Source organism: Vicia villosa, linkage group LG2 (assembly GCF_029867415.1).
Source record: "Vicia villosa cultivar HV-30 ecotype Madison, WI linkage group LG2, Vvil1.0, whole genome shotgun sequence".
In the NCBI taxonomy this organism is placed as follows: Eukaryota; Viridiplantae; Streptophyta; class Magnoliopsida; order Fabales; family Fabaceae; genus Vicia; species Vicia villosa.
Genome location: NC_081181.1, coordinates 129,109,440 through 129,133,900, shown reverse-complemented (window position 1 = coordinate 129,133,900; position 24,461 = coordinate 129,109,440). Strand labels below are relative to the sequence as shown.

At 33.1% G+C, this 24,461-nt stretch overlaps 3 protein-coding genes across 4 annotated transcripts; all 3 read left to right on the top strand.

Moving 5' to 3' along the window:
• Positions 1-10,751: 10,751 nt before the first annotated feature.
• Positions 10,752-12,726, top strand: LOC131646779 (phenylcoumaran benzylic ether reductase Betv6-like). Its single transcript, XM_058916743.1, has 5 exons — positions 10,752-11,047; positions 11,160-11,294; positions 11,518-11,755; positions 11,843-12,046; positions 12,260-12,726. Exons 1-5 carry the CDS (start codon positions 10,865-10,867, stop codon positions 12,424-12,426), a joined length of 927 nt encoding a protein of 308 aa, XP_058772726.1. The 5' UTR covers positions 10,752-10,864; the 3' UTR covers positions 12,427-12,726.
• Positions 12,727-18,003: 5,277 nt separating this feature from the next.
• On the top strand, positions 18,004-19,679 carry LOC131652077 (isoflavone reductase). Its single transcript, XM_058921853.1, has 5 exons — positions 18,004-18,364; positions 18,458-18,592; positions 18,671-18,908; positions 19,072-19,275; positions 19,363-19,679. Exons 1-5 carry the CDS (start codon positions 18,149-18,151, stop codon positions 19,524-19,526), a joined length of 957 nt encoding a protein of 318 aa, XP_058777836.1. The 5' UTR covers positions 18,004-18,148; the 3' UTR covers positions 19,527-19,679.
• Positions 19,680-19,820: 141 nt separating this feature from the next.
• Positions 19,821-23,927, top strand: LOC131652076 (uncharacterized). Of its 2 annotated transcripts, XR_009298567.1 has the most exons (10): positions 19,821-21,273; positions 21,348-21,458; positions 21,535-21,567; positions 21,648-21,825; positions 21,917-22,098; positions 22,189-22,325; positions 22,406-22,744; positions 22,842-22,916; positions 23,028-23,073; positions 23,161-23,927. XR_009298567.1 is itself a non-coding variant. In XM_058921852.1 (9 exons), the coding sequence occupies exons 1-9, from the start codon at positions 20,062-20,064 to the stop codon at positions 22,929-22,931; spliced, it is 2,109 nt and encodes a 702-aa protein (XP_058777835.1). In that variant the 5' UTR covers positions 19,821-20,061. The 2 variants fall into 2 exon arrangements, 1 of the variants encoding a protein (XP_058777835.1); XM_058921852.1 differs by lacking the exons at positions 23,028-23,073; positions 23,161-23,927 and having other exon boundaries at positions 22,406-22,501; positions 22,675-22,744; positions 22,842-22,931.
• Positions 23,928-24,461: the final 534 nt, after the last annotated feature.

Below are 24,461 nucleotides of genomic sequence, written 5' to 3'. Positions count from 1 at the left end.
CATTCCCTATTTTTTTTATATATATATTTATTTATTCAAATGCCATTTTCTCATTGTTTATTTATTTGTTTTAATTCTTTTAAAATATCCTTTTTAATTCAAATTTCTTCTAAATTTTCTTTTTAAAAAAAAAAAACCTTTCTTTATTTTTAAAAAAAATATTTATTTTGTAATTAAATTGATAAATTAATATAATTGGTAATAACCAATAATTAAGTTAATTTATTGGTTTAATTGTTTAATTAATTTGGTTCAAAATATTAGGTTTAAGTAATTTAATCAAAACTTTATTTTTTTGCCGATTTAATTAATTAGATTGAAAGCCAATAATTAATTAATTTTGTTTTATTTATTCCATTAACCATGGTTAACTTGTGCCCTAATCAAGGTTTACAAAGATCATGCCCTACACTGAATATTTTCTTCTTATGCCTTTTCAGGTCTACTCTTCAAAGATCCTCCGATTATGCGCACGATCCAAAACGCGAAGTTAAGTATTTTATTTATTCTAAGTTAAATTTTATTTGTTTTCCTTTTAAAAATTAGGGTTGCTTTCGCCTTCATCTTTTTTTTTTTTTTTGCCTTTGCTCTTTTCAGGGTTAGCAACATGATTCCTCCCGATCACGCGCCTTCAAAAAACCGAAGCTACGTATTCGACTCTAAAAATTAAAAATCTATTTTATTTCCTGTTTTTAGGGTTTGTCTTTTTAAATAAACATTGCCTACACTCAATTTTTTTGCCTTCGCCTTGCCTCTTTTCAACTTTAACCTTAAAGCGTCCTCTGGCTACTAACCCTATCAGATCAAATGCGAAGCTAAGTCTTTATTCGTATTTTATTTCTTTTTGCCATTTTTCTTAAGTTAGGTTAACTCTAATTGTCAATGAATTAGCCATACACTCACTCTATTTTTGTTTGTCTGCCTTTTCAGGGTTCGTTGATCGCCAAAGCTACGAGTTTGGTAACCCTAAAACTTAACTTTAATATTTTATGCTTTAATTATTATTACTTATGTCAAACCCTATTAAGGGAGCCGCTGGTTACAATTTCCCTCCCCATATCTGTTTGATTATATTATTTAAATGCGTGGTTAGTAATCCTAGGGAGTGCAACCTTTGAATTGAACATAGAATCACTAAATTTACAAGATAATATATTTGAATATAATCACATGATTGGTGCACACACGCACACTTTTGGGTAACCTCTCTATTGCCTTGTTGCCTGTTCCTGTTGCCTTGTTGCCTTGTATTTTTTGCAGAATAGCCAGTCCCTCGAATACGAGGATACCTCAGCCATGTTGCCTCGATTAAAGGTTATGGTCCCTAATGATGCTGCCTTCGATACACTAACATGACCTTGACCCTCGAAAGTTGCCTACGGAAAAGGCTGAGGTATCTTCTGGTTTCCTACGAAAGGCTATTCTGGTCCTTCCCCTTAGACTACCTGCCTCTCTATGGCATGGGTCAGTCTCATGGCGAAGGATATTTCGATGACCCTTCTACCTCCAAACGAAAGGCTTCCTGCCCTCTTATGGCAAGGATAGACCCTTTCATTCTGAAAGGCTAAAAAGAGACCTATCATCTGAGTTTAAGGTAATTGCTCCTAATTGCCTTGCCATGCTCTATTTTCTATATTCTTTCTCAAAATTCTTCAAAAAACTGGCTACGCTCATTTACGAGCTAAAGTCCATTTTTCCTCTTTCATCTACATTTTCTGAAAACGAGCAAGCAAAGCAATTAAGAGCCCATGGCAAACCATGGATGCAAAGGGTGCCTTACACATTCCCTTTGCATAAATTACCCCCCGAACTTAGATTTCTTTAAAAGGTTTTTTTCTGTTTCTTTTAGCCTTTCTGAATTTGTTTGGATAAAATAAAAGTCGGTGGCGACTCATGCTTAACCGCGACATTTCGATCGATAAAAAGTCAGTTCACCGTATTACAATCACCCATGAACCTTTCAAACGGATACATCCACCTATATTGAACAGGTCCTCCAAGGTAAGCTTCATAGGCGAGATGCACAGGTAGATGTTCCATGGAGTCAAAAAAAACCAGGCGAAAATACTTGTTCCAACTTGCATAGAATGACTGGAATATTTCGATCCAACTTAATGACGTCATCTACTTTTAAAGCTGAAGCACAAATATCTCTGAAAAATTGACTAATTTCAGTCAGTGGATTAAGCACATGTTTAGGCAGAGAACCAAACGCAATTGGTAGCAATTGTTCCATAAAAACATGGCAATCATGACTTTTCATACCATGCAACTTCCCAATGTTGGCGTCAGCACACCTTGCTAAATTTGAAGAATAGCCGTCGGGCATTCTCAATTCTTTTAACCATCGACAAACCGCTTTACCTTCTTGGGAGGTCAGACTGAAACAAGCCTTGGGTTTCAATAATTTCCCATTTGGTTGAGGCTTCAACTCCAACTCTTTTCTATTGCACCATTTTTCCATGTCATGTCTAGCCTTCTCATTATCTTTCGTCTTGTCTTTAACATCCATCACGGTGTTAAATACATTATCAAAAAAATTCTTCTCAATATGCATAACATCTAGATTATGGCACAACAAATTATCTTTCCAATATGGAAGGTATCAAAATATACTTCTCTTTGTCCAATTGTGATCGACCCCATATCCTTCAATTTTACATGCCTTTCCAGTATCTGTAATTTTTGGTAGCCCACAAACTTTGTCCCATACAGCACCTGGGGACAATCGGGGCGGAGGCATATCTGTTACCTGTTTGTCTTTTATGAAATTTGTCTAGTTCTTTCTATACAGATGATTTTTTGGTAGAAATCTGCGGTGACAGTCAAACCACGAGCTTTTCCCCCCTTTATCCAACGTAAACGCCTTGGTCTCTTTCATACAATGCGGACAACCCATTCTGCCATGTGTACCCCAACCAGACAACATGCCATATCCTGGAAAGTCGTTGATGGTCCACATCAAGGCAGCTCGCATAGTAAAATTTTGTTTACGTGATATATCATAAGTCCATTCTCCCCCAATCCACAACCTCTTCAAATCATCAATTAAAGGTTGTAAATACACATCAATTCCGGCTTTTGGACTCGAAGGTCCTGGAATGACGCACGTCAAAAACATATATGGTTTTGTCATGCACATCTCGGGAGGGAGGTTGTAAGGGGTTACAATAACTGGCCAACAAGAATACGCACTTCCCGGCGCTTGAACATAAGGAGCAAAACCATCTGAGCATAATCCAAGCCTGACATTTCCAGGTTCTGCGGCAAAATCAGGATGTATTCGATCAAAGTGTTTCCATGCCTCGCCATCAGATGGATGCCGCATAGTGCCTGGACTTGTTTTGTTTGTATGATGCCATGTCATTTGACTTGTACTGTGCATTGAAGCAAACATTCTTTTTAACCTTGGAATTATCGGAAGATAAAACATGGACTTTTCTGCTACACGGTCTTGATTAGTGTTAATGGCTCTACTGCGAACTTTATATCTTGGACTCATACAAAATTTGCATTCCTCCAACAATCCATCTTGAGTACCAAACTCATTGTCATACAACAACATACAACCATTAATGCAACAATCAATCTTTCTTACTCTTAAGCCCAACTTCGACACCAACTTCTTTGCTTCATAAAATGTTGTAGGTAAGTTGTCTTTTATTGCAGTTGAGTCCAACATCATTTTTACAAAGAATTCCAAACACTGATCAGGAACATTCCGATTGACTTGGCGGACAATAATCTCACAGACATTGATAACTTGGAGTCAGACGAACCGTCAAACAACGGCGTATTCATCTCATTCAACAACTGATAAAATCTCTCCGCTTCTTCGCTCGACATCTCTTCCCTATCACAATCTTCAAGTTGATCATAGGTCACGTTCACACCAAAAGCATCCTCAACCATGTCACCGATCTGATTAAAGTTTTCCTCATATTCAATAGGCGGTCTTTCCTCATATTCCATTGACGGACGACTACTTGAAGCATGCGTACTGCTAGTCTCTGGTACGTTACTCGGCAATTTTTCACCATTAAACGTCCAAACCCAATAATTTTCCATGAAACCCCTTCTATACAAATGCCTGACCACTTCATCTGGGTCACTAATTATAGGTCTACATTCACATTTATGACAGGGACACCTAACTCCTCTTTCGCTTCGACAACATTCTTGAGCAAACGCCCACGTGATAAACCCGTTAACGCCTTCTATAAAATTGGGTTTAAGTGCACGTCTTCCTGATTCCACTCTATCGTACATCCAACTACGATAATACAAATAATATTCCATACTGCACATATATCCAATCATTCTCTTTTTAGTAACAATAATTAAACATTTACTTATATCAACTATAAGTAAATAATTAAACATTTACTTGTATAAACTATAAACAAAATATTATTATATTATTTTTTAAAACAAAATAATATACTTCACACTATAATAAATATTTTTAAAACAAAATAATATATTATTTTTTAATAACTATGTAGTAACCTTCTTTTAAAATGTTGTTTAAAAAATACTAATTCTATTTTGTTCTTAACAAACTTATTATTCGTTTTAAGAAATATAAAATATAATTCTACTCCATTGTATTTTATTTTAAATATATACCTAATATATTTCATTTCTAATAACATTTCATTTCTATTTTGTTCATCAATTTTTATGATCTCTAATCATCAAAATTCAATTATACCAAATATACAAACTTATTATACCTAATATATTTCATCAATTTTTCATCATCTCTAATCATCAAATTAAATTCAATATTCAATCTATTTTAACAATCTACTTTCAACTCTAATCATCAATTTTTTTACTCTAATTTACAATCTAATTTCTAACTCTAATTTTCTACAAACCTAATTTACTACAAAACTAACATTCATCAATTTTAACTTTCAATCTAATTTTCTACAAACCTAATTTTCTACAATCTAATTCATCAATAAAAAAAAACCTAAAAAAAATAAAATGCAAAAATTACCTCTATCTTCCTCTATCAATCTTCAAATGTCTTCTTGAAATGCTCCTTCAATCACAAATATTACACCTAAAAAAAATTTATAACACAAACAAATAAATTATACAAAATCAAAACGAAAATAATAAATAAAATACAGAAAATTAAAAATGATTTGATACATACCTTGAATATTTTGCAATTGGAAGGAATAGAATGAATTTTGAGAGAATGGGTGAAGAAAAATTTGGGAGAAAATGGGGAAGAAGAAGGGTTGAGAGGAAGAAGAGATGGGGAAAGAAGAAGAAAATATTCTTCTGGAACGAGAGAGAGAGGAAGAAGCGTTTTGGGAAAAGTTAATAAGACTTTAGCGACGTGATTTTCACATCGCCACGTTGCGAAATGAAATTCACGTCGCAACCAACGCACATTCCCAACCCACGTGCTCCTTGTCAGTCAACTCTGCCATTAAAGTTTTTGGGTTTTGTAATTTTTAGTTGCGACGTGATTTACACGTCACAACTGAATTTTTAAAAAATTCAAACTTCCCCCATGTGCATTTCTGACTCCAATTGGTTTTCAATTTTTTTATTTTAAGTTGCGACGTGATTTACACGTCACAACATTTTTTTTATAAACTTTCTGACTCTCCCCCTTGATTAACGTTACTTTTTATTTTTAAATATTATAAATATGTTGCGACGTGATTTTCACGTCACAACTGGTGTATTTTACACACGTGAAAATCACGTCACTATTTCACGTGGCTAGAAAGCACATTTTTTATAGTGCTTTATTTTATTTTATACTAAAAACTCAGTTGTCTTTTTATCAATGCTAAATACAACAACCTCCTATCATAGGATATATCAACAAACAAGAACTGACACAACCAAATCCAAAACATCTAAAAAGTTGTTATAGTATTGTCTTTTTAACAAGAACAATCAGAAATCGAATTCGGTATTTTTCAATTATCGTCCTTTGCAGAGACTCGTTTGTCACTCAAGTGTGCTTGGTTATTTTGTTCTCATCCTATTCTTTAAGGAAATGATCTTTTTTAACAATTTTATTAATGTGAAGTGTTCATCAATTTTATTAATCTCTTTTAAAAGAATTAGTTGACTATTTTTTGTAGAATCATTCATCCCAACCGTGTTTTTTTATTTACAAAATTCAACTACATGACATTGCATAAGGGAAGGAGTCAATATCCAATTAAATCACAATTTTTTTTAAATAAATTTCACAATTGAAAACGATGGGGATTGAAATTTATACGGTATTAGTTTCATTAAAAAAATTCGGACAAATAACTCAATTTTTTTTTTTAACAATATAGCATATACAGTATTTATTTTTGATCGAATAAGCATATACATGTAGTAGGATATGACGATAAAAATTAAGAGAACTGCATGTATTATTTTTCATTTGAATATATTTACGTAAAATTTAGTTGAACAAATTATTTTAATATAAAAACTATTTTTAAACATATAAGTTACAAATTTTAAGTTTGTTTATTATAAAATAAATTTTATATTATTAAAAATATTACATAATTCTTTAAAAAAAATTCAAAAAAAATTGATTGAAATAGTTAAAATTTTTAAATAGATGTTAAATATCTCAAAAATTAACTTTATAAAACTATAAAATAGTTTTTAATTTAATATTTTAAAAATGTCATAGCAAAATGTTAAAATATTTATAAATTTTTTTAATGAGTATTTTAATATTTTACTATGACATTTTAAAGATATTTAAATTTAAAACTATTTTATATAATTTTTAGGCTTAATTGTAATTTTGGTCCTCCTATTTTATCTTTTTTTCGATTTTAGTCTCCCATTTTTAAAACGTCGATTTTGGTCCCTTTTAAGTTTTCTATTGAAAAATGGACAAAAATAGGGACTAATTTTGTCGAAAAAAGCAAAATAGGAGGACGAAAATTGCACAGAAAATTTAAAAAGGGGACTAAAATAATAATTTTTAAAATAGAGGAACCAAAATCAAGGAAAAGACAAAATATGAGGACTAAAGTTGCAATTAAGCCTAGTTTTTATAAAATTTATTTTTGAGATATTAAATATCTATTTAAAAAGTAGGTAATTTTAATAATGTTAAAAAATTAATAATAAATATTTAAATTATTAAATATTAACAACATTAAATATTAAAAATATTTTTTAATTTATAAAATTAAATTTTAATATTTAGGATTTTTTTAATTCTTATACTTTAGTGGTCAGAATAAATAAGTAGGTTGTTGCAATCAAACATATCAATATTAATTTTCCTTCCTAAAAAAAACTAATTTTATACACCTATCTAAAATTAATTACTATAAATGTTCCAAAGATAAAATCAAACATAAACTTTCTATGCCAGGTCTTTGTCAGAGCCCATGAATGCTTCCATTTCCATTTTCCAATACCATGACGCATGAGCTTTTACTTTTCTTTGCTTTCTTTTTTCCTTCAAAAGAGCCATTTTCATGCACCAAAAACAAGGCACTTCTTGAAAGTCATAGTATTATACACTTTTCTCCAGATTCAATGCATCGCTATTTGATTTTTCTATGTTTTTATTATGATAGGATTGGACCACTCACATTATTTATCAAATAATATAAGAAGTACTAGACTTAAATATATATAAAAACTATGTACAGGGTCCAAATGTAGACCAAGATACAATTATTATTAGCCAATAACAATTACAATATACAATCAAGACAAACTAAACTAACATAAAACAACTAAACAAATCTGGAGAAAGTGACACAAAGCGATGCAATCACAATAACAAACACAAATCAAGCAACACCACAATAGCTCAAACACAAGAGTGATCTCATCACCCACGCATAAAGTATAAAAGAGGGATGCAAGGTTGTATGTACAAACTAATTTTTAAAACCAACTTCTTATCATCCAAATTCAACTACAAAAATAAAATCATTACGAAATTTTTAAATAGATTATATAAGTGTGTGTAAGCCAAACTAACAAAATAAATTTTATTACGACTATACACATAACACAAAGTGTCCTCAATCCTTAGCTGAGTCATATAGATCCCATTAAGACAAGTCACGATTTTATTAATTAACTTCACCTATATTTATCGAGAGGAGTTGAGTTGATGAGACGCATAAGCCCGTTTTTATTCTTAAACTTTAAGACCTCATACCACCGAGCTTAGGAATTTTCTTGTCCCATTTTATATTATCCTATAAAAAATAATATTGCAGTAAGATGATTTGTTTATACAAATAAGCATAAATTTTTAGAATCAAACAATAGATAATCGAGATACTATTTACGACATAGTTGAGAAGGACAACTATAATACAAAAACTATAAATATATTGTTTTACAAAACAAGTCTACTAGTAATTAGGTCAATAAGAGACTCATAAGTTAACACCATCTGAGCATTACCCCCTATAGGTAATCCAAGGTACTTAAATGGAACGAATCAAACCTTTTAGTTCAAGAAGCTCTCCTTCATAGCTAAAAATCTATTGTTCACAATGACCCTGTAGACTATTTTTAGAAAAGTTAACTTGAAGGCCAAAGACATACTCGAACAAACGAAGGATGATCTTAATAGTAAAAAATGTTTTCCACATTCACTTCTCTTATGAAGAGAGTATCATTCCCATTTTTCAGACATGAGATCGCAAACTCGGAGTTCCCATATAGAATCTCAAGAAAACATTCATAGATTCAACATGTTTAACCAAAACACTCACGCACAATGATAAATAAGAAGGGAGTTAAAGGATCACCTTGTTTACACCCTTTTGATCTTAACCTCTCTAAAGTGAAACACACGTTAACAAGGACAAAAGAAATTCTTAAGAAAAATACACAAACACATATCCAAAACTTTCACCTGTTGTGAGAGTTAAACATCCCCGTCATATAATCCAAAAAAACGCCACTGGTGGAGTTATATGCCTTCTCAAAAGTCGCCATAAAATGAAGCACTTTTTCTTAGAAGTTTTAGTCAAAGAAATGATTTTGTTAACATTTACAACTATATTTACCTATTTTCTATGTATATTTGATGAAATCATATATGTCGGGGGAGATTATCGTATACATGAAGGACATCAACCTACACATTAGAATTTATATTACAAGCTTATAGAAGCATCCTAGGAGAGATATAGGTCTAAAATCTCCTATCTGGAGAGAAGAATCAACTTGTAGGATAAAGGTAGACAATAAGAAGAAAATCTTTGCAGTAACTTCACATTATTGAATAACTCATCAAACATAGTTGTAACTTTTTCCCTTAAAACGACCAAAAACACTTAATGAAAGTCAGGTTAAACACATTTGGGTCCAAGATCTTTCTCCAACAAAATCATTTACTGTTACATTTAACTCAGAAAGCAAGAATAAAGCCGACATGAAAGACATATCTCCTTGATAACTAATATGGAAAACAAGACCATTTAAAGTAAGTCAGACTTAAGTAGCTTCAGAGAAGTGATCAAAAAAATAGCCAACTACCTTAGTTCCAACTTCCACTACTTCTTTGAGCGATATATCATTCACTCTTAGTATCAAAATATTGTTCATCTCATCTCATTCTTAACACATGAGAGAAAGTAGTCAGTATTGACGTCTCCTTCGTTAAGCCACCTTTGCGGCGACCTCTAGATTTTTTCTATTCTTTAAACTCGAGGGCACCAAGATATCAATGAGAGCTTTGCTCCTAACACAAATCTCCTCTTGACAGATGGAGTTTTCTTCGCTTTTTATATCTAACACCTTACTCTCTTCAACAAGAACCTCGATTTTCTGCTCCAAATTTCCAAACACCTCCTTACTCAAACTCTTGAGTACCCTTAAATACTTTGAGATTTTCCTTTAAGATGAAGGTCATCCATCTTAGAAAACAAAAAACTCCCAACTATAAATCACCACGTTAAAGAGACCTTTATGGTTCACCGTAAAACTATTTAACCTAAAACATTTTAGACTCAAATGTAACTAAGATTGTCTTAGTATAAAAAACAATGGTTAGAGACATTTTGAGATCGGGTCCATTGAGTAACCACACTCCAATTGTCCCACCATTTTTGAGACGCTAGGGTGTGGTTTAATCGACTCATAACACAATTATTTAGTTGGTACAAAATAAAAGTTTAATCTAATTAGGACATGCCAAATTGGTCGATTTGAAACAAAAATATCAAACTTTTGAATCTCATTGATCTCTCCATTTCCACGATTTTCAGAAGCCCTCTCTCCTCCTCCACCTCCACTGCAAGCATCAAATTAAAATCATGTAGGTTACACTACATTTTACCCCCAAACATCAAATTAAATTTTAGATGTTCATGTTTTTATTTTTTTTTATTTTTTTTTTATATTTAAGAGGGATAGTAAATTAAAATGGCATGACTACACGAGGGAGAGTGAATGCAAATGACATGAAATACAAACCACTACATATTGATATTCATATTTAAATAGATAATTTAAATTTTAAACCAATGCCTCATCCCTCAAACAATGCCTATACTAAAGGATGAGAAATGCTGAAAGCAGATCAAATTTTATTCAAGTATATGTTACTCAAAAACCCAACTACTTCAAGGACTTCACATGTTACATACCATCAACTTAATAAAAGTCAACGAATTCTTAGAAGTGACAAATTTGTGGCATAAAATATTGAACCAATGACCATTGACTAAGAACATTATGTCCACTTAGGAATGATGCTGTCCTACAAATAGCACACACAATCCCTTTGTTCTCCACAGCCACAGCCACATCCACAATCAAGTTAATTACAAACTCACAAGTTCTTTCAATTTCTATTTCAAACTTTTAATCTTTAATCAGGATCATGGCACAGAAGAGCAAAATCCTAGTCCTAGGAGGAACAGGTTACATAGGAAAATTCATAGTTGAAGCAAGTGCAAAAGCAGGACACCCCACTTTTGCTTTAGTTAGAGAGACCACAGTTTCTCATCCTGAAAAATCAAAGCTCATTGAGAGCTTCAAAAGCTCTGGAGTTACTTTGGTCTATGTATGTCTCTTTCAATTTCAGTCCCTATTAATTTTTTTCCATATATGTTTACAAACCTATTTCAAAATTCAAGAAAATATTCTTATGACTATTTCTGTTTTTGATTCTATAGGGTGATCTAGCTGATCATGAAAGTCTTGTTAAGGCAATTAAGCAAGTTGATGTTGTTATTTCTGCACTTGGTGGAGCACAAATAAATGATCAAGTTAAGCTCATAGCAGCCATAAAAGAAGCAGGAAACATCAAGGTACAACGGGACTTGGAAGATAACAAACTTTCGTAACTAATTTGTAACTAATTTATAATTAAGATATTACAGAAATAGCAGATAAACAGACAATAAACTATAAGCTACATGTTTTCTAAATTAATAACTAACTTTTGCCTAATGTAACTAATTTGTAACTAACTTGCAACTAATTTATAACTGACTTAATATCTCTAACAAATTCATCTTGATTTTACCATAGAGGTTTTTCCCATCTGAATTTGGGATCGACGTTGATCGTCACCACGCCGTTGAGCCTGTAACTAGCTTCTTTGACCAAAAGGTGAAAATCCGAAGAGCCGTTGAAGCAGCCGGAATTCCTTACACTTATGTCGTTTCGAACGCCTTCGCCGGATACTTCCTCCCAACATTAGCACAACAAAATGTCACCGCTATTCCCAGAGACAAAGTGATCATTCTTGGGGACGGAAACGTCGCAGGTAATCATAATCTTTAGTCTATGTTTGATTACACGTTTGTAGCATCCAAAATTGATTCTGAATATATAATTGGCTGATGTTGTACAGGAGTGTATGTGAAAGAGGAAGACATTGCAACTTTTACCATTAAAACAGTGGATGATCCAAGAACTTTGAACAAAAATGTATACTTTAGACCTCGCGGTAACGTTGTGACTTTCAACGAACTTGTCTCCATATGGGAGAATAAGATTAAGAGTACCCTTGAGAAAATCTATGTTCCAGAAGATCAAATTCTTAAGAATATTCAAGGTTTGTATGAATTTCCATTTTCAATAAATTATTTAAGCTAAGTATTGTTTTAAACAAGCCGGACACCGAAAACATGACATCCACAAAAACAGATTGACACCAGTAATAATTTGAAAAAATGAATGAATTAAAAGTCAGAAGTGTTGATGTCAACTTCGGACATACACACGGACATACATACATGCATAACATGAATGTTTATTCTTTGTGCAGAATCTCCTTTTCCTGCAAATTTGATGTTGGCTTTAGGTCATTCGAAGCTAGTAAAGGGTGATTGTACAAATTTTGAGATTGAATCTTCTTTTGGAGTGGAAGTTACTGAGCTTTATCCTGAGGTGAAATATACTACTGTCGACGAGTATTTGAATGCATTTGTTTGAGGTATAACAAACATGGTTTTTGCCAAAGTCAATAAAACCAGAACATGTTTAGTACTGGTTAAAATTTGGTATTATGCTTGTATTGTTTATGTTATTATCTATTACAACCTATATAGTATTTGGGGTTTAAATTTTTTTGTCAAATGTGTTAATGGGGACTTGCACCTTTTTATTTTATTTTATACTAAAAACTCAATTGTCTCTTTTACAAAGTTAAATAAATGTGTATTTCACTCAACAACTTACTTCTCTTAGTTAAAGATTATTGTATTAGTTGTATAGTTAGTTAAAGATTACTTCTCTAAGTTGGTTATATAGGTGTATTTTCTAACTTTAATAATATAAAGTTCATTTTAAGATGGCCATTTATTAACATATTTGTAGATCAAATAACAACTTTTCACATACTTCATCTCCCTTACATACACTTTTATCTTTTATCGTCTCACCACAAAATACCTCTACCAATGTCAATCCAGCAAATCCCATCGTAACTAGATATATGTTTGAAGAACAAATTAACGTTTCGTGGCGGAACCTTAATTTGCCAAGAAACCTAGAATCAAATTTCAACAGTATGAGATTGCTGCAATACTATGGTCATGGCATCGATGACTAACTCCATTGATGCGGAAATCATTGAAAGTGTTCTTTGGATGGACAATCCTCTTGAAATTGAGGTTCCTCTACCGCCAAGGAGACATCTTCCACATCTTTGACCTTTAAGAAAAAATCTATTTCCTAAAACAAGGCACTAATCCATCACTCAATTCTACACCTATCTCAAGAAATTATGCCAAGCGTTAAATAATTTTCGCCCCATTCTTATATGATCTTGTGTTGAAAAATGCTCTTGCACTTAAATGTTTGAACGGAAAATACACACCTGTTCGTTCACAAATTATTCATATATATGAACCCTCTACCCCACATCAATAAAAGAAATTCTACATTAATCAAGCAAGAACGAAAATACATCATCCATATTGAAGAGAGGATAAACTAATTGTCAATCTTAATAAACCCTTCAACCACGGTTGTCCCAATTATTACACTGCTAGGGAAAATTCTAATGGTTGTGACAAAAACATCAAGATTTGAAGTTATTGCCACAAACAAGGAAGCACAATTGAGGTGTTTCAAGAAACACAACCTTTTCCCTTATCTCGAAAAGACCGTTCTTGCTTATTTCTCCGATCCCAAATATATGGGTGAAAAATTCAACGTGAAAATAATTTATCACATGCATGAATATACTAGTACATATTTGATCACATATTCACATATATGAAAATACTAGTACATATTTTTAAATAACATTGAAAATAAATTAATCATACAATAATTTATTTAAAATTTATTTACCCCACATGTCAATATTTCTAATTTCATCATTGGATTTGGAGTTATATCCTACAATTCTTCGGACTATCAGCTTATATCCCAATGCATCAATGTTATGCATACTCTTTAATTTTATAGAGTTGTTTTTTAGAAGGAAATTCGGATGTTTTCCAATCCTCTAATGGACATAGGGAGAGAGATCTATCTGCCACCTCTAAAATTAAACACGTCACCCTCAAAGTTATGCTTTTACCATTATACCCTTATTTAAAGTCATTAATTTTTCAAAAAAAAAAACATTTTATCGGAAATTTCAAAAAAATACCGGATTTTTTAAAATTTTCTGTGAATTTTTACCGGAAATTTTGAAAAAATTAGTAGATTTTTTGAAATTTCCGATATTTAAAAAAAAAAATTGTGATACCATAAATTTGAAATTTCAGTTATATCAGAAATTTCAAATTAACTAAAATTTCCGGTATGATGTACCGGAAATTTTCTTATAACTGAAATTTTTGATATTTTTTGTAAAAAAAAACTGTGATACAATAAATTTAAAATTTTCAGTATACCAAAAATTCTTTGTATTTCAATATTTTTGAACAAAAGGTAAAATTAGATTAAAAAAAAAAGAAGAGGTGTCCGGTATAAAAAAGAGGGTGGCAGGTAGATTTGCTATGTGAGTTACTCGAAAGAAAATCAATTTGCATACTTTTGGTGACAAAGAGTCAAGGCCTTTATAGTTACTAGGTTGATAAGTTTAAAATTCTTTTTTTTATAATTGTGGCCGAAGGTAAAAAATCCATGTGTTCTTTTCAGGGTCGGCCCTGGCCAGGGCAAACAGGCCCACAGCCCAGGGCCTCAAGAAAATGTGGCCTCAATTTAGGAGGTATATATAAAAAACTATAATACAGAAGTAAAAAATTAATATATTTATTACCGAAATTGACAAACAAATCAGGAATTGTGGTCCAGCGGTTGTTCTTTTGAATCCCAGCAGATATTCATTTGTATTGAATGCTCTCTGTCAAAATAAGTGGAGGTAACCTAATTAGATAGATTCTCAAATTTTAATTATAGTTATTCTTATACAATCAATTAAAATTGATATTTTAATCAAATTTTATTTTCAAATATTTATTATAAACCTTATAATTTTATTTCAATTTATTTTAGTATAAATTTATTTATATGTTATGATTAAATATTTAAAAGTTTATAATATAATTAACTTATTTTTTTTTATGATGAAATCAAATTCCCTATTATTTATTTATGCTTTGATTTATTATTTTTATGACCATAAAAATAATTTTTTTACTAGTCAGGTAAACCTACGTATTATGATCAAGACGTTGTTTAGACTTACTCCTATATTTCTTTAGTCATATGACGGTTTTTCGCAACTGAAGTAAGAGAAAACAATACATTCATTCCTTTGAGACGATGTTTGTTGCCTAGAAATTAGAGCAATTAAGGTCCTTAAAAGATTTTTATTCTTAATTCAGTTAATCATATTGCGATTTTGAATTCTTTAACAATTTGCAGATGATTTTCTTGTCCGTATTGAATTTCTTTTTCATATTTTTGATCTTATCTTCGAGATTCTTTTTCATTTCGAAGGCGAGTAAAAAATTAATTTTTTATCAAGGGTCCATTTTTTTGTTTGCCCTGGGCCTCTAAAAACTCGGGACCGGCCCTGTTTCTTTTAAGTTGCGTTTGATTGGTTAAAAAAACAAGGTAAAGGATATGAGAATTTTCTTTATCCTATTTAATACAAAAAATAATCGTGACTAAATCATGTGATAATTTTTATCTCAAACACAAATTATAAAAAAAAAAAAATCAATTATCATTTTTACTTTCTGTTTCTTAATATTTAATATCTTAATTCATAAATATAATATAATATTAATATTTTATATATCAATAAAAAATACTACAATAAAAATTAGATTATTTTGTTTACATAAAAATATTAAAAAAGAGTAGAGCAAAATATCTATTTCTTCATCTTTTTTCCTCCTTATTATTTAATATTTTGATTCATAAATAATAATATTTTATATACCAATCATGGTTTTAAATTGCGGTCCGCAACCGCAATTGCAGCCGCAATATTGCTGATGTGGTAGCCTCCTCCGCATCCGCATCAGGCCGCAATTGCGGTGTGATTTGTAATCACACGTCCCACAACACTATAATTCACATCAAACACCTTCAACCTTATTTCTTCACATATTTTCATCGTAACTAACATTTGAGAACCCACAAACTCAATTTACATGTGATTTGTAATGTAAAATATTGATTTTAAGAGTTTTATAATGATGTTTTTCAAATATCTCGGGTTCAAAATTCACGCCGCAACGGCCGCAAAACGCATCGAAGCAACCGCATTGCCCGCAATCGCGATTTAAAACCATGATACCAATTAAAAGTATATTATTTTGTTGGGATAAATAACTGTTACTCCCCTGCCATTTAGGCGAGTTTTGGATTTCCCCCCTATTAAAATTTTTTTAAAGCTTGCCCCCTTATAAAACTCAGATTACAAACCCAGTAACCCCTACACTCATGTTACGCTGACTTGGCCAAGTATGATCCTTGTTGGCATTTTATTATTTGCTGACATGGAAATAATTTGTATAACTTTGTTGCCAAGTCATACAGAAATCAAATTTTCCAATATACATTCACATTTCCCCCCGTGAATGTTAGGGTTACTATTTAGGGTTCCTATTTCGTGGAAGAAGGCGATTTGGGGCGGCGGCGATTTGGGTTCCGGTTAGCTGAATACGAAGAGGAAGACGATGCAGAAGAAGACGAAGACAATGTAGAAGAAGACGTAGACAATGCAGAAGAAGACGAAGACGACGCAGAAGAAGAAAATGAAGTCATCTTAGAAGACGGAAGTGAAGACGACGGTTGAGAACGGCGGTGACGATGAGGAACACAGTCAGGTTAGTTTCAATTTCTTGTTATACTGGATATTGATTATTTTTGCATGTACAATATTTAGTAGTTGCGCATTTTATTTTAGAATTTGCCAATGTTTAACGTTGTATTCCACCATGGAGGAGAGTTTGTAAGAATGAGTGATGGTGAAATCGTATACAGGGGTGGTTCCTCGACAACAGTTTATAGGCAAGACATGGAAACGTGGAACATGAGTCAAATTCGTAATCTGGTTAATGGGTTGGGATACTTAGATGGGTCCTACAAGTTGTGGACTAGAATCACTGCTATTGATAAAGATTTTTTTCAAATCAAGAGTGACGATGATGCCTATGATTTGTCTGTTTATTGGATAAATATTGATAAAGATTTATTGGATACTGAAGTGGCTATGAGCGGGCATTGGTTACCTACTTGGGCTATGGATGAAAAATTTCAAGTCACACACTCCTATAACAAACAACAATTTATTGTAGATATAGCTAGAAAGTCTTGTACTTGTAATTTCTGGGAGTTAGTAGGCATACCTTGTAGGCATGTTGTTGCAGCACTAAGCTTTAGACAACAGAATCCAGAATTGTTTGTAGATGAATGCTACTCCAGGGATAAATATGCTCAATGTTATGGAGTTATACAAATTATTTCCATGTCAGCAAATAATAAAATGCCAACAGGGAACATACTTGGCCAAGTCAGCGTAACATGAGTATAGGGGTTAGTGGATTTGTAATATGAGTTTTATAAGGGGGCAAGCTTTAAAAAAAATTTAATAGGGGGGAAACCCAAAACTCGTCCAAATGGCAGGGGGTGACAGTTATTTATCCCTATTTTGTTTGGTGCATAGACATATCAAGCAAAATTGTAAAAACAAAATTAATGCATTAATCATCAAACATCATACAATACAAAAAAAAAAAATTGTACTGTATTGTCTAATACTGTTCTGTCCTTCTTATTTGAGAAATCAAACACACCCATAGCCTCTTGTTGGACTTAGTCAACCACTAATAATAAAGTATTTCATTGTTTAAATAAGTTTTCTTATGTTTGTTTTCCTTTGTCTGTGACCTTAATGAACTTATATTTTAAGGTATAGTTTGGTGACTCAGTAATAAAGATAAAGAGTGAGGTAATATTTCCTTTTCAAACTCAAAAAAAAAAATTGAAATAATAGAAATAGTATCGTGTTGAATTCTCCTTTCCAACAGATAATAATACATTAACATTCTTAATACATCAACAAGGGCTTGTCACTAATTCCACAAAAAATGAATATTCAATTTGATCACTAAACATATTGAGACTTAAGTAGTAGTTAGAGTGAAGTTGGTGACAATTCAATTAGTCCTATAAATAACCAAACAAAATATTGATATTCAACACACACTTGTTGTTTTTTTACTATAATTTATTTTTTCCAATGGCCTCAGAAAACAAAATCCTGATCCTTGGACCAACAGGAGCTATTGGAAGACACATAGTTTGGGCAAGTATTAAAGCTGGAAATCCAACATATGCTTTGGTTAGGAAAACATCTGTCAATGTTAACAAACCAAAACTACTCACAGCTGCTAATCCTGAAACCAAGGAAGAGCTTCTTCAAAATTTTCATGCTTCTGGAGTTATTCTACTTGAAGTAACTCACTTCAATTCAATTTTGGAAATAAGCTTATGTTTTACTAATTAATAAACTATTCTAACCTATATGTTAATGTGTTTGACTTTGCAGGGTGATATAAATGATCATGAAACTCTTGTTAACGCAATCAAGCAAGTTGATACTGTGATATGTGCTGCTGGTAGACAACAAATTGAAGATCAAGTTAAGATTATTAAAGCAATTAAAGAAGCCGGAAACGTAAAGGTGAACAAATAATTTGCTTGATGCTTGAATTTGGACTAGTTATATTAAGTGTTTGATCACAATTTCTTGTTTCAACAGAGATTCTTCCCATCTGAGTTTGGACTAGATGTGGATCGTCAGCATGCGGTTGAGCCCGTGAGACAAGTTTTTGAAGAAAAAGCGAGTATAAGAAGAGTAATCGAATCTGAAGGAGTTCCTTACACTTATCTTTGTTGTCATGCCTTTACCGGTTACTTCTTACGTAACTTGGCTCAACTCGACGCCATTATTCCTCCTCGCGATAAAGTTGTCATTCTAGGAGACGGAAACGTGAAAGGTAGAAACCTAGTTCGCTAGTCATAAAATAGTTAATTGAATGTAAATGTATCAGACACTTAACACGTTTTCAATATGAAATATCGGTGCTATAGAGTTCAACACTAGTATTGAACAAAAACATGTGCAATTCAGTTGTTTAGATTTTTCCTTACTCATTTCAGGAGCATATGTGACTGAGGCTGATGTTGGGACATATACCATCAGAGCAGCAAATGATCCCAACACATTGAACAAAGCTGTCCACATAAGACTCCCTAACAATTATTTGACAACAAATGAGGTCATTGCTCTATGGGAGAAAAAAATCGGAAAAACTCTTGAGAAAACATATGTTTCAGAGGAGCAAGTTCTTAAAGACATTCAAGGTTAGTAAGTAAAATAAACACTTACACAAATATCGTTAAGGATTTCTCAGTGTAAAGATATTAAACATGTTGCTTGTTTTGTTGCAGAATCTCCATTCCCTAATAACTATTTTTTGGCATTGAACCATTCACAACAAATAAAGGGAGATGCAGTGTATGAGATTGACCCTGCCAAAGATATTGAAGCTTATGATGCTTATCCTGATGTGAAATACACTACTGCTGATGAATATTTGAACCAATTTGTCTGAGGAATCTTCAATGAGACAGAAAGAATAGTTTCACAGGCTTTGTGCCATATCCATTGTACTATGCTACTTGTGTTTGTTTTGTCTTGTTCTCAATATTGTATTTTGTTCTATTGTTTGCAAAAGACAACAATTGAATAAAACGTTCATAACTAAGCTTGTTTTTGCATACTTTAGCAGCATAATACGTTAATAACAAGTTGGAAGTTTCGTCACGAAATGCTGTCATCTTACAAGATGATTCAAAATTCCTATGTAATCCACACTGTCCGGAATCAGAAAGGAAAAGGACAATAACATATACTAATGCCAGAATATGAATGAACAAAAGACACATTTTTTTCATCATCCATTGTTGTTTTTATTATCATCACCAATGTATCTCTTTTCGATAGCATCGCGTGTCTTTTCTTGACATCCTCTTTTTATTTAGCATTGTCACAAACTCAGTTTTTTTCTCAGTAACAATGTTACTACCTCTCTGCTGAAAAATCATTCTCAAAACAACTCTCTCTATTTCGTGCTGCGACAAAGGTTAATGGAGAAGACACGACTAGATGAATTATTTCCTCTGACTCCAAGTTCAATATTCTCGACCAAGAAGGGACGCAGTGGATACGAACCATCAGACACAGAGACGGAGTGGCAAGACACTCCACGTCACGAACGAGGTAGAAAGAACATGACCTTAGTCTCGTCGTCACCTTCGATAGCAGGTTCGGTTCTTAACCAACCAAGAAGACGATATCTCAGCAAATCACCCTATAAGCTACGCATAGCACGCGAGGAGGGTAATGATGATGAAGACGCTTCGTTATCATACATGTCTGGTTTGAACTCAAGTAGAAATATTAGTCCTTTGCCAAGACCCGACTTTGGAAGAACTGTGTCTCCTTATAGCAGAAATCATCTGCAAAAAACACCTTCTAATGAAAACAGAAAAGCGAATTCAGGACTTCTGGAAGTGGATAGAGCGAGTACGAAACCAAACTACAGGAGAGCAGTAACTGCTCCAAGATTGAGAGACCAACAGCAAACACTGCAAAACACAGCGAGAATTCTGAAACAAAGGGAAAAATCTCCCTTCAAAACAGGTTCAATTAGAGAAAGAGAAGTCAATGAAACGAAAGCACAAGTGAAGCTATCGAAAAATAATCCTACGGATGATTATTCATCAGCACTGGAAAGTACAGACTCAATTCAACCTGGTGACCTTTTCTTTTCCCGCGAATGCAATGCCTTGCAAGCGAAGAATCCTTCATTGCCTAAAAAAGTTGAACAATACGGTTATTTTAGTCCAAGACCGGTGATCACCACCATTAACAACGCACCTGAAAGTGGTAAATTCAATACGAATATGAATAAGCCGAGAACCTCTTCCAGTAATACGTTGCTGTCTCGAACAACGATGGGACCATCAATCAGAAAGGGAAGTGGAAGTGGAAACTCGAGCACTAAATCTAGCGTAAAAAGTGACGCTAGCACAAAGACAACCGAAAGCATGAGGAAATTCACATCCAACAGAAAAAAGAACCAGAAAGATGCATGGTTTTCCTGCATGATGAGAACAGGGAACTGTAGAACTTCAAGAAAATCACCTGAACGTAGACCAATCGACGAAGCTTCCTTGATCGAGAGGACAACAATTGTGGAAAGCATTCCACAACTTTGGGCCGATAAACATCAACCAGCTTCACTCAATGGCTTCATTTGCAACAAACAAGAAGCTCAACTTCTCAAGGAACTAGTAGTATGTTTGGCAAAGTTTTCTCAAATTTAAGGCAAATTTAGTATTAATCCTAAATTTTTTACCTTGTTTTTCAGGTGTCACGGAGCTCTTGTCCTCACATTTTGCTCAAAGGACCCTCTGGCTCCGGGAAAAGAGATCTAGCAATGGCTTTTCTTAGAGAAGCATACGGCGATTCATGTTGTAAAGTATGTTTCTTCTCATAATTTTCCTTCTTCACGTGTTCGCTATTCTTAAGCTGGCCTTATTAAACTTTTTTTGCAGCTGTCACATGATCTAAGACATTTCCCTATTCAGGTAAAGATTTCCTGTTTTCTTATAGTTGCATCTCCAATCCATTGCCAAATATTATAGTATTTATTTTCCTACAATGGCAGGACAAAAGGACTGTGAAAGTATCGGTTCCAATCACGTCAAGTCCTCATCACATGGAGCTCAATGCAAATTCAGAACCAAATGCTAAATATGCTTTGATGGGACTAATCAAAGAAATCAGCAATATATATGCAATTGCCCCTGAAGTAAGCAATGTGAATTTCAAGTCAGATTATAAAGGTTAGCTTTCTAAACACATTTTTTATCTTTTCGAACAGATTTATCCTTTCATGTGAGCCTATTTAATGCGGTTGGATTCCCTTGATTTCAGTAATAATTCTTTACGAGGTCGACAAAGCGGTAGAGAACATTCAACACTTGATCAAATGGATCATAGACCGTTATTCAGATATATGCAAATTAGTTCTATGCTGTGAAGATGATGAAAATATTATTGCACCCGTGAAAAACCGGTTCAAAGTTATCAATGTTGATGCACCTCAAACTCATGAAGTAAGCATAAATAGTTTTCTAATAACTAATTAACACTTCCACACAGAAAAAAAAAAGGTTATTAACTCACATCAACCCTCTACTCTCCAGATTATTGAGGCTCTTACGCAGATAGCGAATAAAGAGGAAATTGATCTATCCATGAGTTTTGCCATGAAGATTGCTACAAAATCTAAGCAGAACCTCAGGGAAGCAATACTGGCCCTTGAAGCCTGCAAAGCACATAAGTAAGAATTCTTAAAACAAGTAAACATTTATCTTTTTGACGCGTCTATAAAGACTAACTCATGCATTATATGATGAACAGCTATCCATTTTCAGAAGAGCAACCAATTCCAGTTGGATGGGAGAAGATTGTAATAGAACTTGCTGTAGAGATCCTAACTGATCCATCATTTTCGCGGCAAGAAACTTCTCTTCCTATCTTATTTTCTATAAAGAGATATTACTGGTGTTCTTTTAGAACTGGCTTTTTTTCAAAACTTGTATAATAAGTAACATCATTTTGTAGCTTGGAAATTGTCAATTGCCAATATGATTGTGTTTTCATTTTAAATATTCTTATGGTTTTATCAGCTTGCTCTCAATAAGAGGGAAATTTCAAATGCTTCTCCTGGATTTTGTCCACCCGAAATTGATTCTCCTGGTAATAAATCAGTGCATGTTTCAAAGAAACCATGAATAGATATTTTATTCAACTTATCCAACACTTTTCTCTAATCGAGTTTTGTTCAAACATTCAGAAACTTGTGGAAGAGCTCTTAAGAAGAGTTGAGACCGGCTTAAAACGGGAGCTCTACTACTGGCATGCTTATTATGTGAGTAACGAGTAATGACTTCCCTTTCTACAACTTTCCTTAAGGTGATGGTAAGTTATAAAAGAGAAATTTTTCTGATAAATTAGTAACTAATTGCGCTATGCTTAACAGGATAGAAGACTTCCACCAGGAACAACAGCTTTACTAAAATTAGAAGGTAAGACACCAACCATAAGAATTACGTTTAAACTAACGAATTTTTCTGATTTTGACACGATATTGACTAATAGGTTCTTGTATGCAGAATTTGTGGCCAAGTTCATGAGCATGTGCAGAAAAAGCTCAGGCAGTAGACAATATGTGTAGAATAACATGGATGTTATGTCTCTATAAAATGTTGATATCATGGGAGCAATACTAATTGATGATTCTGTGGAAGAACATGATTTCGTATCCTCCTATCTAAAGGAAGAATAATTTAATAGAAATTATCAGAAAGAGAAGTACTGAAATCAGTTTCTTCTTCTTCTTATAAGATACTTGTGTAGGTAATAATATATGTAAGTTGCACCAAGCGTCTTTGTGTGTAAAATGGATCATAGAATATGTAATATGTTGAATGGAAGCATCAATATTGTCTTATTGTAGATTGTGCCCTTTCACAAGGAGTCTGATTTTAACCCTAAAACGCTCTCTTCTCTTTCCTCTTAAGAAAATTTTCCATCGCCCTTACACTCTTCCTCTCTCAAAAATTCAAAGTTTCTGCTTCATCATGTGGCTAAATTGCTTGGTGGTGTGATGTCTCTTCTCCGCACCACCATTTTAACCTTGGGGCTGTTCTGTCGACGTGGTTTCTCGGGCCTTTTCTCCGGCATTTTCCGGTGACAGTTGATTTGAATTTATTGGCGATTGGTCTCTTAAATTGCAGTCTGACATCTTCTTCTCCGGGTTGCATCAGGGGTCTTTAGAAACTCCCCTATGTTCTGACGGATTGGTCCTCTGTTTCCGGCAGTTGGGTTCCGGCAGTTTGGTTTTGGTGCCTCTATATATCTCTCTTAACCACCATTCTCTCTGTTACTCGTCATCTTCAAATATACACTAAAGCTACGAAGGGATGAAAGTGAACCGAACCCACATAAAACACATAAAATACAACAATAACATTGAAATTTTTCATCAATTTTTCTACAACTTAAATATATTTATGGATACTTTTGTAATTTCAGGTCTAAGCGGATGTGATTTTGGATTTCACGTGTGAGTTTCACACTACTCAAATTCTGGCACCCGAATCCGAACTCAAACCCTGTCAACTCGAGTTTTCATCCGTTGACTCAGGTTCGGGTGTGGATGAACCCCGCGGATTTAGGTCTCTCTACCATCCCTAGTCACCAAATAGTAAAAGTAGCAAATTCATTTCTGTTTCGGCTTATGTTCACCGCAAACATATTGGCTTGCGTCGATTAAGGACTTGCTTGGTCTTTCTCTGATACTTTCTATTTTTTCTAATAAGTTTTTATTTTCTATTTCAAGGAAAGAAATAGTCGTTTTAGAGATAGAGGCAAGACATTTTAATTTACTTGATTCTTTGTTTAATTTTTACAT